The sequence below is a fragment of the Diadema setosum genome, chromosome 9, assembly GCF_964275005.1.
Source record: "Diadema setosum chromosome 9, eeDiaSeto1, whole genome shotgun sequence".
Taxonomy (NCBI): Eukaryota; Metazoa; Echinodermata; class Echinoidea; order Diadematoida; family Diadematidae; genus Diadema; species Diadema setosum.
The window spans coordinates 2,043,653-2,063,988 of NC_092693.1; the positions used below are offsets into that span (position 1 = coordinate 2,043,653).

The following is a 20,336-nucleotide window of genomic DNA, read 5'->3' on the forward strand; positions in this document are numbered from 1 at the left end:
AAGCTAGGAATAATATGAGTGAAAATGGACATTTTTCATTTTATTAATTCCCTGAATGTGATAAAAGAGGATATACCAAGCAAAAACTGACCAACAAGTCATCAGAGCAAAAGGCAACAAACACGTATTCACTCCAATATCTTAGAGAATGGTGAAATTAGCAGTGGCTTGTAGGCTTGTCTAGGGTTAGTCCCAAGCAGAAACAATATTAAGTGACCATGCGGGAAAGTAAGCTAAGAATATTATGAAAATGAGGTAATTTTTTAAAACTCTTTATGTGCCATGATGTAGACCCTCTGTGTGCCACATTATTTTGAGACACCAACATAGTCATGCCTCGGGAAAACATTTTGTTTTTAAATTTATGTAACTTTTATAAATTCCAGTTATCCTGGACATGTAGCGCACAAAGTTGTAGAAAAGAAATGCCAAGCTTTGCTTTAATGCAATTGTATGACAAATCTGTGGTTTTTCTTTCAAATGACTAGTAGCTACATTATAGTAGAGACATGCCTTTGCGCACAAAACAGTGACAGAATCTTAGAATTTACTTGCAAATCCAGTTAGAAACAATGCTTGATAGTCAATCACAACATAAAATGGAAGCTCAATGAAATGGAAGCTTAACAGGAATGGAATCTCGACAAACACTTTTATTGTATTATGGCATTTAGCGATTTATCGATCAGTTTGGGCGGGTTTGTGCGTTTGAGCAGTATATGCGAACTTGGCACGCCATCGACCGAGTTGGACATGCGAGCATGGCACATAAAGTGTTAGATAACTTTGGGGAATAAACAGTCATAGATAGACATAACATTGTCAATTATGAGAACACTTTGCAAACCTTCCTATCTTAAATGCATTATCTTGTTCACATGTTAATTGTCTTAATTTAATTGATTTTGCAATGACACTCCAGTACATGCAACTAAGCCAACACTCTGTTCCAAAGAACACAATTTACTTGACCTCCCAAAAGAAGTCAAGCATGCAAGTGCATTGAATAATTCATCAAGTGCAGTTGATCACAGTATTTGATTTCGTGGAAGATGTTCATTGTTGCATATAGACAATGAATCCGAGGGTAGTGGATTTTTATCTATGTAAGGCAGATCAACATGTCACAGTCTCTTGTTTAAACAACTGTAACCAGCAGGAATACATGGTGATAAACCAACAGGTAATGGAAATGTGTTTAGAGGCACATGAGATATGTGTGCCAACTTTCTCAAAAGGCATCTCTGGTTTCCGTACATGTTATTTATTTTTTTGTTTTTGTTATATCATTGTTGATATTTTATCATCCAGCCAGACTTGCTTGCCCTCGGCAGAACATTCAAAGACTAGCTTTATATTTGCAGACCTGAGTGACATATGCCCAGTTTGACTCCAGTTCTGAAGTAATGCTAATGCTATGTTGTTGTCTTTAAAACAATGACATAATGCTAATCAACAAGGGAAATCATAAAACTGTTGCACTATACTTGATATGAATATTTATGTAACACCTTTGTTCTTGATGTTTATTCATGCAGTTATCAATGAATGTGTTTAAATTCCACATCATCAGTAAACACTGAAAATTTATGTCAGCAAACTTACGCTGGAACCAAAATGACAAAGTTGCATTTGAATCAATCACCCCACTCCCACCAAGAAAAAAAAGAAAAAAAAAAACTGTCACGAACCTAAACGTTTAGATAGAGAAGTTACAAAACTGTACATGATAAGATTTGAGTGGTCAGGCAGTATGCTTCCTGTTCTGTCTTATCAGCAGTATTCTTATCACATGGAATGTTTTGCTGTGCAATGGCATATGACTTAGTTTTGTTGGGCTGGTTTACAGTAATGAAATGAATCAGACCCATGATGGTAGAACCCTCCCCGTATCTCTGGTATGAGAGGATGCGCACAGGGCGGCTAAAAACAGAACTGAAAATTGAATTGACCCATATTTAATGACCAGTGCTTGCATTAGATGAAGCGATATGCAAACACGATTCAAGAGAGGAGAAATTGAATTAGAGAGAAGTATACCAGGACACATGTTGGGCCTCACGGAGGAAGGAATCCAAGCTTTAGCCTCGCCGGCCATGCTGGAAATGGCGGCATACCATTACAGAGTACACACTGGCTTGTTTGGCCTCTGCCTTGACTTAGGAAGTGAAAGCAGTTTGGCAGGCTTCTTTTATGTCAGTGCGGTACTGATAGACACAACTTGAGTTTATGAATTTTTTTTTTATGACTTTCAAAATGTGTCTGTGAATAATTATGGCAAGAAGAGGTTGATTTGATAGCATGTGGACATCTCCTCATACTTGTTTTACAAAAACGGTACCTAGAAAAATCATAAATAATACCATGTAAACTGAGAAATTAAGTGAGAGCCATTAGGGCACTAAGTGTGTTTATAGAGAGAACACTTGTCTGCCATATAATTTTCTGCGACTCGGCTCTAACTCACGACAGCTCGGATGCTGTTGTGGACTTCATTGGCCCCAACGAAACCTAAATTTCTTGCCGTAGGAGCTGATATCCCGATTCCGAAAGACTTCTAATGTCACTCTCATGTCACATCTATCAGTGTAGTATGACAAAGTTTCAATGCGCACATGAAAAACGGAGAAAGAGGAATTGCATGTATCTTTACCCGTGCATGTATGTGTGTTTGTGTACTTGTGTATGGTTGTGTAGAGGCACTGCGTGTGTGTATATTTGGTAGTTAAGGACAAAGTACGTATGTAATTTCGTCACTATCGTGCATGACTTTCCTCTTACCATTTGTATCAATTCTTAGGTTGTATGTTTAATGGCAATTACAGTCTGTAAGTATTTTGCTTATATACTTTTGTTGTTGTTTTCTGTTCTCCTCATCAGGTCATCAATAAGAAGAAGCAGTAAACGGGAGAAGGGGGAGATGAGAAAGTTGGATGCCAAAGGCGAGGCGGCCTTTATCCAGTCAAAGTCAGAGGTACAGAATGTTCTCCAGTGTTTAAATATTTAAATGTTTGTTATAAGGCAACAGGGTCTGCTAGAGATTGGGAGATTTTGATATGTTGCCATGCTAACTAAAAACGAACTGCATATACCTGTGTCTTACAGACCTGATATCATGCAAATTCTATTCGGTTTTTAAGTTCAGTTTGTTAATCATATTCATATTGAAGATGGAGATTTCTGTGTACCCATTTGAGAGATAATTGTCCACTCTTGGAGGAGCTAGGTTAAGGTAGAAAAAAAAAATTCAGGGGTAATTGAACTATGTGGCATCTCTCTGATATTACTGCATGTCTCATATCTTTTCCAAACAGCCCTTCTTAAACAATATGCTAAACAGTTACTATTAACCCCAGATACATGCCTCTTGCTGATTGACCTATCTTGACTATTATTCTTGCTTTTAAAACAAAAACACACCTAAAACACACAGGAATTAGAAAACTCAACAGAAAGCAGCCCAGTCACACACATTGATGACATTCAAGTATCAGAGGAGACCACAAATGGACACATAGCCAGTGAGGGTGATGAGACAAAAGACAAGACCACACCGGAGGGCGATGAGGAGGGGCGGGTCACGCCCATGCCGGTCATAAAGGAGGAACTCTCAGACAGAGACCCCGAGAGCCCGAGGAACAAAAAGACAAACGGCGACTTGAGCGCCACGGCGGGAGCCGACGGCATGCAGGAGAACGGCGACCTTGATGACATGATCGAGGGGGCGCCCTCAATAGCCCAACAGAAGCGGCTGGTGTCCATCCTAAAGAAGCGGCCCGAGGACGACGGTCTGAAGAGCGAGAAGAGCAAGAAGGAGCGGAAGGAGGAGAAGGAGAAGGAGCGCAAGGAGCAGAAGGAAAGAGAACGAGCGGAGAAGCAACGGCTGAAGGAGGAGAAGGCGCAGCGCAAGAAGGAGGAGGAGCAACGGAAACGAGAGGAGAGGAGGAGGAGAGAGGAGGGACAGGGCAGCGGGGGCGGGGACACGTCGGCCGAGGGGGGAGAGCAGTACTACAGTGGCGGGGGTGAGACTCTGGCTGAACGTAAGAAGCTGAGATCGGCATCGCAAAAAGCTGGAGGGGATCACACAGAAGAAGGTAATTATAAAATCCTTCTCCATTATCAGTACATTACACCATTTCAACCTGCAGTTGAAACCATCATTGACTGCTAAGCTTAATGACCTGGGCCCCGTTGCTAGAAACTTTGCGTTTAAACGCAACTTGCAACTGATTGTCACTGGCCAATCAAAAGCATTGTTGCATGCATGTCTTCTTAATAGGGCAGACCCTGAGCCAATCAGAATAATTGTTTCAAAATTAGCAATTATTTGCAATTGATTGCAACTTTCTTGCAACGGGGCCCTGTTGGATTAATCTCCCAGTGTGACTGCCTACTGATCAGGCTAGATTCTCTAATGCTTTAGGTTTACCAAAATGCAAAATATCAGTGAACAAGATATCAGGTTGATGTTTAAATTTTCATATATACATGCAAACATTCTATGCACATTCTCTTTCTACAGTACACTACACTATTTATTTTATTCAGCATCAGACTGGGAAATAGAGCATAGATACTTCACATAAGACCACCTCCTACGGCATACTATAATCTCCACCACAGATCATGTCATGATAGCTGAAATGGTCTTGCCTTTTAGTCGGGATAGACCTTATATTACTCAAACAAACTTAAATCAGCAAGGATTCAGACAACTAGCACTCATTCAGTGCAATCCATCACCTTGACAAACCACGCCTTGCATGCCATGCACCCACCCCTTCCCATTAACCCCCCCCCCCCCAAACGTTTTGCACACCCTAATGCCATATTCCCAAATGCCAATTACATTTGTTGCTGTTCTTAAAACTGCTTTCCTCCCATTTCGTTAAACTAGTAGACCACAATTAAGTAGCGCTTTCAAAAAATCATTGAAGACATTATTTACCATTCTCAGATTAAACAAAAACTCAGCTTTAGTGCTGTCAAATAAATCTGAAATGTGAATTGGGGATAGAAATAACCAATGTAAAAATGTTAATCAGTATAATCAATGTTAAGCATTGTTATACAAAATGTGAACAATAGTTATAATGAAATCATTTCTTGAATAAACTGTCTACAGTTATGGTTAATTGAGATAAATAATGATGTCTCCTTATATCTTGGGCTTTATTGCAAAATTTTTATATGGTAGCATGCTTTGTGATACAACTGGCCTACACATATGCTTCAAATGTGATAACTCAAACTTTTTTTAAATCACTGCTTTCAATGGTAAACAGTACCTTTAATATCAGACTAAACTCTCTTCATGGGGAAAAAAGACTGAAACAAACTTTTGTTTGCTTGTTTGTTTGTTTGTTTGTTTATCTAAACCTAATATCCTGTTACCTATTCTGCCTCCTTGCTTGCAGAGAATCTATCATACAAAGATTAGTATGGCAGGTGATAAATTTAGCAAAAAGTAAGAATTTGTGAAGGCTGAATATGAATGAGACAGAGAAAGACGTTTAAGAGAATTCATGCACCACACATATTATTGCAACTTAAGTGATGTCATTTCTGTTTGATACTCCCCAGTAAAAGTCATTTACTCTTCTTTGAGCCACAAAGTTTTTCTCGTTCTTTATTTTTTTGGTTGCCATGAAAACAGGACATGCACTAAGATCATAAAAGGAGATAAAAAGAACACCCCCCCCCCAAAAAAAAAAATGCACACACACACACACACACACATTTTCGTAAGATGCTTCAACTAGGGATATTATATATAGTTTCCTTATGGTAACCGGGCATATTCCATTATTTGTTTCTATTTTTTTTCTCTAATCCGATAAATTGAAAAATTGAAATTAAAAGTCATCAAAAATAATGGATCTAAATTCAGCGTCATAAATTAATGCTTAGGCTTCATGTAGTGTACAGGCGAATACACAACAATTGAGAATATGTGTAAAAATGTTTGAATTTTCCCATTTTGATAGTGTGAAGTACTCTTCACCTATATGCACGTCGTAAATATGGGGAACAGGCAGGTGCCTTACATACCTTTCATGTACCCCTTTGGCCTTAAGAGGGAACATGTTCATTTGTATTAGGAAAATACTCTAAAAAACAGGCATATGCCCGGTGTGAAATGCATCCCTGGTTGCCTGGAATGAAACACTACAATATCCCTCAGTTGAAGCCATTTATGAGAACACACACATCAAGGATAATTAATAGTGTCAGCCAGACGAAATGTAAAATATTATAGGTGTCTTCGTGTAGGAACTGAAATGCTCATATTCTGAGTCAGATGATAAAATGAAGGTGGTAATGAGAGGTCGTCAAAAGTCTTTGGTTTGAATAGATTTCAAATTGACATTTCATCTACTTCAAGCTTGCTGTATAGATGACTTTCCTTAGGAATCTTTTTTGAATCTTTGTAAATTTTTGCATTGCTCATTATTAACTTTCATGTGCCTATCTAAGGATCTGTTTGATGATGCATCATTTAAACTCTGCTTTGGTAGTGTCGTGTAAAAATCCATGTTCTACTCAAGACCTTGCCATGTTTGTTCCTGACCTAGTAGTGAGATATGTTTGCAAAATTAATCAAAAATTGTCAATTTGAAGTCATTAAGAAACAATTCTATTGGAATGAAAGAGGGTTAGTCGTTTGACATCACTTTCAATGTCATATTGCAGTAATCGTGTTGAATTTAAAAAAAATCAGAGTACCGACTGACCAAAGTTGTTGTTTGTTATTACATGCACTCAATATCAAATCAGAGTAGAATAATTGCAGTTTTTAAATGCCTTGTCCTTTTTTTGTTCCTGCTCTTTTATTATTCAATTTGATCAAGAGTCATTCTATTTTTTTTCTATAGTCCTTCAGCATGCTCAATTAATTTCATTATGAGGTCTCTGATATGCTAGGGAAAACCCCATTGTGCCAGGAAACAAATTGTAGTTTCTTGGATTAAAGCTGATTGATTTTGACAATGCCTTGTGTGTGACTAGACTCTTTAACCTCCTGCCTCACAACCTCTGCAGCTTTATTTCAGTTTATTTATTTCTGTGAGTGCATGCACAGCTGGTTTGTAGCCATAATATGAATGACTAGCCTCTGAAGTCATGATTTGTGTGTTTATCCTTTTGATAGTGATAAGTCATTTATTATTTACAGTTTCTGTTCCATTTATTTGCTCACAGCTGCATAACCTCTGCTTGAAGTCAGTGCTGAATTTCATTCTAATCCTTATATAGTATTTTTTTAGCTATTTGCAATGATATAACATTGATGCTACATATCCTTAACCATAATTCTTTATAGAGGGATAGAAAAAAAGAAATAGTTAACACCTTAAAAGACTTGGTAAAATACAGGGAAACTAAGGAAGCCCCATGGTATATACATGAAATTGCGTACACTGTTCAATCGCAAAGAAAGTCCGAAATCAAAACAAATTATCACACACTAATTGCTTCCGTCAAACTAATGCAACTTATCACATGCATGCAAAGCTCAAGTATTCAGCCCATGAAAAAGAAAGAAAGAAATATAGAAAGCTCCTTGATATTTCAATGAGCCACATAACTTCAGCTATGACTGTGGCTAGTGTGAGGTAGATTAGATTGTCAAATTTAATGGAGGGTATTAAACAGAGTTCAAGAATCTTGCAGAAAATGTTGACCAGAATATGGGAGGGCTCTTTGTGTCGAAGGTGTAGAAATAATAGAGTTGCGCATCTACACAACGTTTATGATGTACACATATGAAAGGTACTTCTGATCTATTGTAATTATGATTTTTTTTTTTTCTTTTGCATACTTAGTGAATTGTAGATTCAATAGAGTTGGTCTTGGACATATGATATTAGGGAAGCAATTCAGTCTTACAATTATGGATAGGTGACATATGAAAGGTGTTGGATGTCATCGTATGCATCATATATTTCTGCACCAAAAAAGTTTTCATAATGCACATCACACATCTAGTGAATTAGAAGCAGTCTAGTAAAGTGATTTTATCATAGCTGCCTTTTGCAATCATTTTTCTTGTTTCCTCGAAGCCTATTGTGATGTGTGAATCTTTGTGGTTTTCTTGTAAGGCTGAAAACTGATCTTTAGTTTCTGTGTTTGCATAAGCTGTTCTGATATTGATGTCTCTCTAATGAATGAAAACAGTGAAATGGCTCCGGTCTTCCATTGTAGGTGAACACTGAACATACATGCAGGGATGTCATTATCTTATAAAAGGTTCCATTCTAGAAAAAATATACGGTGACATCTTTGCAAGGTTGATGAGGACTGATTTCTTGTTGCTCATTTATGTGAAGGGTCATGGTTCGGAGGAGGGGAGGGGGAGAGTTAATGCTAGAAAGAACAACAGAAGTATACATGTAACCATTAGTTTCACATTTGTATAGTAATAGTAGAATTATCACTCTGATTGTTGGAACAAAGCATGATATTGAGAATCATAATTATAACTTTGTGATGATTACTCTCAAAAAAGTAACTGGACATTTGGAGAAAATGCAGTAAGACATTTGGCAATGCTACGAGGTTAGTAAACTTGTTAGACCTTTGAGTGTTTAACTGTAGTGTCTTTAGAGGATTGTAGGGGTCCCAACAACTGATCAATTTTGATCTGAGTTTTATGCCAGTGCACACTAATAAAAGCAGGTTTGTGATGCTGTTGTTGTTTTGCCTGTGCTCTGCAGGATGCGAGAGGCATCATGTTTAAGTTATTATGTTTTGCTTCTCTTTCGATGGCAATTCTACTCATGATGATTTTTGAAAAGAAATGTTTGTAATTCAAGACTTATTTTTAGTTTCTGTTGAAGTCAGCCATGCATGTGTTGTTGCCGTTTGTGGCCATATGACATACAAAATAGTGATATTAAGATTTTGTAGGTATTGCTGTGTTGAACTACAAAGGTAGCATGAAGGTTATTGCAAAGCCTGATTTTTTTTTTTTTTTTTTAGCAGAGCTTTTGAATAATTCTAATTTCACTGAAGTGATTACATGTCATAGAGAAGTACCGCTGAAACAAATGTGATCGAGAAAATGCTCCTCTATAAAGTTTGATTTGATGAAGGCTTTTGAAATGTATGAGAGTGAAAAGTGTCTGTGAGTTTCAAGGGCTGAGAATCCATGGCCCATCCTGCGCCGTGCGTTCCACGAGATGAAGCCGTTTGTGATGTCTGAATGAAAATTGAATGACTCCTTGCCACCCCATCCCAATGTCTTGCTTCTGATAACGATTACACAGCAGTGACAGCGTCACCTTTTCCACTCGCCGTTTTTCTCCACCCCAACAGATTCGGATCATTCTCTGGCAGTGGGTGACGCGGCTGGCAAGTCCAATGAGAGTTTAAGGGAAAGAAAGTGGGTTCGGTGTCGAATCTGCTAGAGACAACAAATTCAGCCACCTTCAAAGTGTGCGATATTTGCATGTAAATACCACCACCTACAATTATTACTCAATTCTGTATAATTTGTTTATTTCCCCCTTCCCAGAAGCATACATCACGTAGAATTTTTACTTTTATGTTGTCTCACTTATTCTTTGGGTTTGGGTCTGTAAAGATGGCTTTAATAGACTCATAGATGTAACTTATCAGACTTTCTTCTGATTCAACATCATGACATTTATCTAACATTGGGTCTGTGCAGGTCAAGAATCTTCACTACATACAGTAACCTTGTCTGCCATTACATCTCATTCATATGGACACATTGGTTTGGTTTTGTATGTTGGCTGAGTCAGTCATTTTCCTGCCTACCCATAGAATTTATGGATCCGCAAGGCCTGCTTTTTCCTATGATGAACATCTAAATTGACCCATAATTAACAAATTTACCCGTGATCAGTATTTCTTTTGTTTTTGTCGCATTATCAATGATTTTCACATGAAATTAATTAATCACTTATTCTAACAAAGAACCTCATTTTCTTTTCTGTTATCAGCCTAAGTGACTCTTTATTTCTGTTCTTTTACAACATTGTTTAATATTCAGTGGCACCTTTATCTGGGCTAACATTTCAGTTACCAACAAATTTTATTCACATTCTAATGATTTGAGCTGAATTTCTGATTCAGTATTTCATTCCAGGAAGAATTTCTGATACAGTGGTAGCTGCACAACATAGCTTAGCATTGTAGCACACTCTTGTAAAAGATGAAATAGGAGCGAATTGATAAAAAGAATTAATTATGGAAATATTGAATTCACATTTTATAGAACCATGAAGCACTATCAGCACATATAGATTTCTAGATACAAATTTGTCCCTAGGAATGATACACTCTTTCTTATTTTGGGAGGAAGGGGATGTGGTACTGTCCCATTTGTATGGCCAGCTATGATAATTATTAGGTAGACTAGAGACAATGTGATAAAAGTTTCAATTGTAGCCTAGAAATCAACATAGATATATTGTGAAATGTTCTGTGCAATAGAGCAACATGTTATTTTCACTTTCCCCTGCCCCCCCCCCACCTATATACTCGCACAGCTTACAGACTGTTTTTTGCGGTGTCAACCCTATGCTGTGTGCATTTTTCAAACTTGTAAGCAGCAGCATGACATAATAACCACAGCTTGGTCCATGGTCTTGATAATGGCAGTTTGCGCAGACAGATGTGCCCCTGTGGATTTATATGTTGCAAGGTTATATAATTGTATGTGCCCGTGTGTTGGCTTAAAAAAAAAAAAAATTTGATGCCTAATGCCCATCCTCCTGCGTAGACACTTTTTGATTCTTTACAGTCAGTCCAAAGCTGTCTTGTTCTGTCTAAAGAGGGCAGTGTGGATGCTTGAAAGAGAAACAAATTTCAATGTAGCGTGCGTCGTTCTACTGGCCCCTCTCTCACTTAAAACTCTCACATGTAATTTGTTTTTATGTTGTGCACTTTCTAATCACCCTCTTCTGGAAATGACTGTTGGCAAGACTCGCTGTAATTTCTGCAGTATGTCTTTACACTGTGTCTGTCAAACCGATTCTCCTAAAGTTTGTTACACAAGATAAAGTCACAAGGCACAATTTTTAAGGACTGAGATCAGCATGATAAATCATGTCAGTCCATCTAATAGCAAAGACGAAAGAGTGAATGTAGTCTCAGTGTACAAGAAGTGCAAACAGCTCCCCCCCCCCCCCACACACACACACACATATTTGACAAAAATAATTATGTTTGGGAAATTGCACACGTCTGCTTTGCCACCCATAATTTCTGTGACAGGCATGCACAGTGGACATTATTATATGATAACTTTCTGTAGAGACTGGATAAGCAGCTAATCCCCCCCCCCCCCCATCCTCCCTATTCTATGATTAGATTAGAAATGTGCAACACTTTATCAGAAAAGGGTTTTAAGGAAAGGAAAACAACAGAAATATAGAATTTTTATTTAGAGTGGGGGTGGTTAGTTGACTTGATATTCTTTTTTTTTCTTTTTCTTTTTTTGCACCTTTGCAAAATACCCGCACAGGCAAATATGTGACAACTTGTTTTTGTCATCTAGTAGCAACAGCAATGAATTATTTTGCTACAGAGTTACCACCGAGCTCTTTTCTCATTCAGTATTAAAATCATCAAATCCATCTTTTTTTTCCTCCTCAGAGTTTTTGTAAAAATATTGAGATACTAAAAAATTCAATTATTAGAATTAGAATTGTAATTAAGATAGCAAAATGAACTAAAGGGATTGAAATAGAAACAACTGTATATCATTTCCAGCACTGAACATATGGCCATTATTGAATTTTCCTGGAGTGTGTCTGTCTGTGTGTGTGAATGTGTTTCGTACTATGCATGCTATTCTCCTCTTGAACTACATGCCTTCTCCTTCCTTGTTATACATGTTATCATATTAACTATGATTCTAAGGTAAATCACATCAACCAGTAAATCTTCATTTGTGAAGTCTTGGTGTCAACTGTATGTTGATTCACTTATTCTTATGCGTAACTGTTTGCTCTTGTCCACACATCCCTACTAGTTCACTTTTGTTCCTCTCCTAAGTCACCATGCTTACACGTTTGCACTTGGTTCCCGCACTGAATGTCACACAGTTATCAGGGTTTATGGATACATGTGTGTATTCCTGATGATATTCATACAAATCGTACCTTGATTTTTCCTTGACCTTCCAGGTATACCCACATACAGTCTGCATCCAACTCCATTGTCCACCTTTAACAGTGATACATTAATATTTATTTAGATGATTCAGCGCCTACATTTTTCACACTGCCTTCTACCTCCACCCCCTTCCCCTGCCCTACCCCATACCCTACCCCACCCCTGTACACCACACCCTACCCTATGCCCCACCCCCATCCTGCTACCTGACTTTGTGTGGCATTCTGTGTAGCCACTGTTTTTTGCCACTGTACTGGTAATACACAGTGTTAAGTTGTTATTCATGCCAGTGTTATGCTGAAGCTTAATTTTTGTGCCTACTAGTTGTTCATACCTGTGGGTGCATATGGATATCCTCAACCCCCAAGGTTCCTCATTTAACTTTTTTTCTACCCTGTTTGATCTCATCGCATATTTTTCAAGGCTTTTTTTCTGCTCTATTTGTTCTCATTACACATTGTTCAAGGTTTACAGTGAATGAATCAGACTCGCTGTTCATGTAGTGCCAGCTTTGTTTTTGAATTTTAAGTATGCAGTGAAGCTATGTCGCTTGCTGATTTACTTGTATGTGAAATGATGCTGTTGGGTTTTAACTCCATACAGGAAAAGCAATGATGTTTTTTGTTTGTTATTTGTTTTGAAAAGAGCCATGTAAACAGCAAAGTTGATGAGCAATTATGAGTGCTTAGCAAGCTCAAATTTTCCCTTGGAAGCAACTCGACCATGTCATTGTGTTCTTGCATTGGCATTTATGTCATTCTGCAATGCAATGATGCCTCACTGACCAATGTCCTATGTCAAAATATACCCCCCCCCCCCCCAAAAAAAAAAAAAAAATGGAAAAAATGCATCAAAACTACAATTGTACCTTGTCAGCTGCTGTTGCAATTGTTGTTTGCTTGTGAATATGTTTTAATAATCATTTATTTAAACAGGTGGACTTACTGACCCTACACAACAGTATTAAGATATTGAGCAAATGCTATATGGAACTAACATGAGAGCAAGTTTTTTCATCTTGTTCATTTTTTTTTTTTAATAAATGCCCTAATTATACTTCATATTTACATTCCATTAGACATTTTCTTCTTTTTCTTTTTTTTTTTTCGAAGCTGCTGAATTTTATGCCATGATGATCTGTTGCTCGCATAACATGACATTATTCACCCAAGTATTCCTGATCGACACTCTTGCGGTCCATCGGTCCAACCATGTAGGCACATTTCACCTTGTGTCATCATGCCGAGATTTCACTCATTTGGAAACATATTCACTGAGATTCATATAGAACACTAATTTATAACATCTGAAATTTCCTTTTGTGAATATATATGTATATTTACATTTTTTTTTTTCCAAATAAAAGAATAGAACTTTTGAACTGTCTTCAAGTATTTCTTTGTCTTCAATAAGTAGTTGTGCATGGAAACAGACTCTTGTGATTGGAAGTGTAGTTTTAGTCCATACTGCATCTCTCCTTCTTTATAAGTGTGGTAGAAGTGTGTGTTGCCACGCATTGTGAGCAGCCACAGTGCCCAATCCAAGATGAAAAATTTTGCCAGAGATTCTGTTCACCGTGTACGCACAGCCCTTTTAGTCGCACTGTTTGCTTGACTGAAAATAGAAGCTTGCATTTGTTTTGTTATTTGCAGTAGCTGTTTAAAAATCAGACATTTCATTTATGACTAGTATGCTTATTTCACTGAAACAATTGGAAAAAAGCATGAGAGAATTCATTTACAGCACAAATTTACGCTAGTCTGAATTTGTGGCGTAGATGACCTTGTTAAGATTTATAACGTGATACCTGAATTGTTTTCTCTGTGTTTGCCCAAATCCCGATTCCTCTTTCTGCATCCCCCTTGTCCTGGCAACCACAGAACAATCAACTCCAAGATCCAAACCCACTGCCACCACCGACAAGTCCAACGCCAAGCAGGTGAAAGGGCCACACCCGAAAATCCGCATCCGCCCCTTGACAGGGCGCTACGACTTCAAGGTGGAGGACAGTCAGGGTCAGAACGGAGACGCCGGTGTCACGGAGGATCGCCATGACAACCAGGATGGGGAGATGAAGAGATTCTCGGGGATGGAGGTTGTCGGGGAGGAACCCAGTCGAAATTGCTGCATCATCAGCTAGAATTTTTTTCCGTTTTGGTTTAAGTTTCTGTCTTGAATATGAAAAAAAAAAAAAAAGGTGTCGGGCTGATGATTAACGCAGAGTATTAAATGATAGTTTGGTGGTTTTTAATATGCATATGTTTTGTAAGAAACAACGGATGCACACAGACCATTAAATACAAGTGTCAAGGAAGGTCAACGGTGGACTTGAATTTTGTTGTAGAAGTTAACCTTCCACTGGAGTTGTTGGGAGACTGCTCTTTGCAGCCCGCTGTTTTTGTTTTTGTTTTTTTCCCCTGTTGAGAGTGAGATGGGGAAAAAAAGTCAATGAGAAAACTTGCAAGAACTTGCCATATATAGACAGGGGTGCTGCACGGCCGTACAGAGAAGGTGGTCAAAGAACCTGCTCCGAGATTGATTGTTTTGTGCATTTTGTATATATTCCCAGGGACCAGCCGTACGTTAACCAAAGACTGATTCTGGGAAAAAATGGAAGCTGTGTCAGTTCAGTCCTCTCATACATACACACTAACAAGACAGTGGGCAAAATTATTGAACTTTTCAGCATACTAGTGCAGAGACAATGCCAAATTTAAAGCACAGAAAACTGTTCCTATATGCAAGGGCTTTTCATACTTAACTAGCCACAACTTTAAAAAAAAAAATACAATAAGAACAAAGGTGGATAAACACACACAAACATGCAAAGTGTATGTCTGTTTTATCCAGAACAAGGGCATTGCTTTGCTTTGATCTTTGCTCATAGGATTGATATTTAGGGAGTCTGTGGCTAAATTTGATTTTGTTTATTTTGTTTAGTTTTTTTTTGTGCATTAAGTATCGTATAATGAAAGCAACCAAACATTTTTTTTTCTTCCTCCTGTTGTACTTTGATATTTGCAATTTCAGGTTGATTTCTACTCTGTTAAGATATCCATTTTAAGAGCCACGGAAATGAACTAATATATTATGTATGAGCATGCTTGCAGAACTTGTTCTAAACTTTCAAAAGAAGAAATGATATTATGCTTGTATGCGCTGTTGCTCCTTTTTCGTGACCAAGAATGCCATATGAGTCCCTGAATTGTGGTATAAAATTCATATATGGTAGAAATCTATTACCAGTATTGCATGAAGTTTGTAACTCGTAACTAGTGGGCTATATGTCTTTGCAGCTCAGAAACCTAGAAAATGATGTTGCATGTAACATAAATGTATGCATAAATGCAGATATATGTGACTTGTCACCACAGAAACCCGACACAGCCACCTAGCATGGTAGTCATAATTTATAACTTCCAAATTCTTGAAACTGTAGGGGTTCCAATTTTTTCCCATTTATTCAGGAAAAGAAAAAAAAATAGCACAGGCAGAAAAAAGGAAGCCAGCAGCCATGTTGGAGAAGAAGAAAAAAATGGCCTTAAAGTTGAGATACTTTCAAGCAGCAGTAGATTTTTAACACAACAGATCAGTTCAGAACACTGTGGTAATATGTCTTATAAAAAGTGACAATTTCAAATTGCAAACTACTCATAAAATTATACATTTCAATAAGAGATAGTTAAGATATCAAGCTGCCAATTCTTTAAGATGATTATCAAATTCTGTTTTCTGCGAAATTACTGCATTTTGCAGTTTTCCGACCCTGAATTTTTGTGGTTACATCAGGGGAAATGTGGTGAGTGGTCACATATAAATGTATAGATACGTCTTTCTTCTTTTGCTTGAAGAAAAGTTAACAAAAGTATAAGATTGAGCACAAATGCTTTAGATGGGGTAAGCTGGTGGTGACAAACACTGTCATTGCTGAGCACAAGCTTTGCTCAGGTGAACAATATATGACTCCTTCAGCCACAGCTTTGCGAACGTATACTAACCACTGTCGTGTCATAGTCAGGCTGCTTCCATTTGTAAACGCTTTCAAGAAGACTTGGCCAGTCAAGCGACGAGAGCCAGATGAAATCGCCAATTTTTAAATGTTTAGAAAAAAAAATGTGTATCAAGAGCGTCTTCCGACAAGTATGTATATTGTGTGATATGCTGAGCTTTGGACATTTGCTATATTCTTTGCATTTTCATATCTTTTTATACCCAGTTAAATATATAGGAGACCAAAACAATAAAATCATTCCAAGAGCCATTTCTGTTTGGAGAAAATTTTAGGACCTAGATGTCAGATCATCAGTGATTTATTTCTCCTTCTTTTTTCCATTTTGCTTGTGGTCTCTGTAATCTGTTAGGATGAGTTGGTTATGGCACTATCCTCCGTAGATTATCTGGTTGTTATAAATTCTTGTCATTGTGAGGTATCAATACATTTACGTTATGCTGGAATATGACACCTTTGTCAGGAAGTCAGATGCAATAGCATTCATGATGTAGAAAGGCCATCAGGAATCCTCGCACTTCAGCACATAATGGCTGTCAGCCCATGACATCAAAGGTTTTTCATCTTAAAAAAGAAGGATGAGTACATTAAGCCATATCAACGCTATCTAGTGTGTATCAATGCAGATTACGGGATTTACAATAAGTGGATGAGGAAATGGATGAACAAACATTCCACTTGGTAACTTTCATGTGTCTTTGTGTCTTGGTTGAATGTTGCAACTGACATCACGGTGGAACAAGTGCATTTTATGTAGCTTTAGTGTCCTTTGTTTTTTGAAGGGGGTAACGTGTGGATGAACGAAGTGACTTTCTAGAACTTGACGTGGTATAAATGCACTCGTCATGTGCAGTTTGCTGATCAAAGACAGATCCAAAGGGTTTGTAAACTGCTAGCCTACAATTAAAAAAAAAAGTGCATTTTTCTTGCAAGAGAACCATTAAATATGAGGTGTAGTTGCTGCAGAGTTATTGTGGCAAAAACATCTCGTCTCCTGCCCAGAGTATCCTTACATAAAAGCAAATAAAACAAACAGGGCTATTCACAGAAACGCAGAAAAATTTCCAGGTTGTCTGGTTCTTGTTAAGTATCCATTTTCTGGCTTTCATCTCATCCCTAACCAAGCTAGTTGATGTATTTAGTAATCATGATGGCTCGTAGTCTCTTTGTTTTCACTGTCACTCTTAATGTGATCAAAATTTTGTGCTGTGTAGAATCCACGTCTCTTCACAATATTGAGACTGTTGCCCTTCTTTGCTACTGTAAAGTCTTGTAGATTTCCATTGCGTGAAAAAGGTGAAAAAGGCAAGTATGCAGAGAAATGTTGTCTGTACTCCAGCTGGTCTGGTGTGTGTGATATACAGAGAGGAATATATATATATATTATATATACTTTTCATATCTATTTCTTGTGAGGGACTGTAGCCCAGCTTGGTTGGATCTCATTGCATAGATGCTCTCAATTCATTCTCCTACTCTGGAATTAAGAATTATCTTATATGCATTGTTTGACATTTACAAATGTATCAGCGCTAGGTTGCATAGGAATTTTTTTAAAGCTGTCGGATGGAGCTATCTCTTTCTGCTTCTTTTCTTTTCTTTTCTTTTTTTCCAAAGAGACAGTGTATTATTATGTTCTTTCACTTTCAACCAAATGTGTATAGGGTCCGCAGAAAAGCACGCATCCTGACTGTGATTTTTTGCTTTAGATGAAACGCACATGCTCTGACACCAATGGGAATGACAGGGTCTGCTCAGATGCCTTGAGGAAGCCGCAAACTAAAAACAGACACAGTTTTCCCAATCACTTGCCCTCATTAAAACAGACACAGTTTTCCCAATCACTTGCCCTCATTCCTCTATCAACAGCACTCTCAAATCTCTCCATGTTTTACTAGGAAGGACACAGTAGCAATCACCATCAGAGCTGCTCACATTCTTGTGTCAGCAACAACTGATTGTCAGTGCACCTCAGAAAGAGATAAGGTCCCCCAAATTTTGTTTCCTGCTTACAAGGAAGGGAGCAAGTAATCACTGCAAGTAATTCCATCATGTGAGAAGAAATGACTTCTCACAGCTTCCTCGCAGTATTGACTGATGTACATCAAGGAAGAGCGGCATAGGAAGGGAAGGATCACACCACTGTTAAAGGGATCTACTGTTTTCATATATACACTACAGGCTTCTAGAGCAGGCTCCTCTGCCGCGTTGTTGTTTTGATTGGGGAAGAGTGCAAGGAAAGACATCTATGATTTCAATTGATCGGTGACTCTTGGTAACCGACAAAAAAAAGGTTGAATAAAGGGTAAGAAAGGGAGAAACACTTTTCTGATGGGTTTCTAAGAGTAAAATCACATATTGAGAGTATTTTCAAGTGTAGGAAAAGATGTAATTCTCTAAATGCATTGCATGGATTATCAAGATGAGCGCCTTGGAACCATATCAGCCAGGGTTGATTGGCAAAATGGCTCACCATTATTTGACCTGGAAGCAACTTCCAACCAAATTGTATCTTCATAACGATATGTTATTTGCATTGTGCACATATACTTTCACTGAATAAATTAGAAAACTGAGTAAAAGTTCATCTTGAATGGAACTGAAAATATCTTAAACCAGCTGATTTGTAATGGGAGGGGGGAGGGGAGGGGTTAAGTCTCATATTGTAATTTGAATGGGAAAAAGATTTCACCCAATTGTAGACTAGTACCAAATGTTCTATCTTCTTAGAGAAAGATTTACTGGTAGTTACAACTGTAGTATTGTTGACAATTTGTACAGTAATATTACATGTCATCATAGAGGAGAAGGGCATCACCTTCTCCCCTCCTTGTTTGCAGTTTAGGAATAACAGGCAAATTATGTTTACCTGGCCCCCAGTCTAGTTGAGGAATAAGCTGCATAGTGCATGGATTTTTGTATATGATCAAATCCTGTGTTATATTTTGCAATAGCACATGAGAGAAGGATGCAATATCATCAAGTGGTGTGTTACTCAAGTGAAGCCTGTATTTTTTCCCTCTTTTTTTTTTCTTTTTCTTCTTTTTTCCTCTTTATTCCAAACTTTGAAAGTCTTTCTGATTGTGTGATGTCTGCAATCTTCAGTGGAATCTGTCTTATACATACTGATCTGTGACATCATAATTGAAAGAATGCAAGGACATTTCACAAAGGAAAACAGGGAAGTGTGAAACAAGCAACAATGGCAATGTTTCTGCATATTTCACTTCTTTTTGTCAGAGTTTATATAGTCTTTCAGAAGTCTTTGTCACTTTTTTTTTTTGGGGGGGGGGCTGTTCTTGTCTTTTTCTTTTACAGCAGGTGGGTTCGTTGAGCTAATGTTGCAAAAATCAAATGTTCATAACAGTTCACCAGCATATCTTATAAATGTGGAAGGGGTATTATTTGTGTAGTTGCACAGAGGGGCAATACCTGGTATATTGTTGTTTGTGTGATTCTGTGTCTTGGCATCTGTCTGTATTGTTGTTGTTGTTTTGTTTTTTTTCTTTTTTTAAAGTCTGCTTTGTTTTGTCATCTTCATATTTTCTGTCTTTTGGGATGTCAATATATTATGTTTAGTTGCAATGCAATAGTCTTTCATTGAGAAATATCAAGCTTATATTGCTTTTCAGCGTTTAGGATGCAAAGCTATTACAAGGGTATGATAGAGAGAGTATGACAAGGATGAATTTTAAAAATACAGACTGAGAGGAAGAGAGAGAGAGAGAGAGAGAGAGAGAGAGGGAAAAAGAGACTGAAGAAAAACCCAAATCAGAAATATGAAACAATCTGATGTACTTAAATGCTCGCCATTTCACAATGAGATTGTCTTAAATCTGTCATGAAGTTCTCATTGCTTTCTTTGTCAAATCTCAGTTTTGTTTTTGCAATTTGTATGAGTATGAAGATGGATGATTATAGAGGTTATTTAATTGAATTTTGGTTCAAATGCCAGATTATATTTAATTATACTCATGTATTTCCTCTCTTTGTATATCTTGGGGTCATGAAATTTATGGGACAAACAAAAATGTCAGAATGAAATTTTAATGTTTATGTTGCAATGGTGAAATGACTGTTTGAGATGTGATAGTTTTACAATGTATTACTGACAGTAAAATGATACTTGCAGAAACTTGCGTCATTTGAATCAACGTGACTGCGCAGAAGATATGTATGGGTA

General features: G+C 37.6%; 1 protein-coding gene across 1 annotated transcript in view; it reads left to right on the forward strand.

Annotated features, from left to right (window-relative positions):
- LOC140232923 (uncharacterized) overlaps positions 1-14,508 on the forward strand; it is a 107,265-nt gene extending 92,757 nt beyond the window's left edge. The window contains exons 9-11 of the mRNA XM_072313034.1: positions 2,881-2,974; positions 3,434-4,094; positions 14,025-14,508. Of these exons, the coding sequence (XP_072169135.1) occupies positions 2,881-2,974; positions 3,434-4,094; positions 14,025-14,284 (1,015 nt within the window). The 3' untranslated portion in view covers positions 14,285-14,508. The remainder of the gene's footprint in view (positions 1-2,880; positions 2,975-3,433; positions 4,095-14,024) is intronic.
- The last annotated feature ends 5,828 nt before the right edge of the window (positions 14,509-20,336 follow it).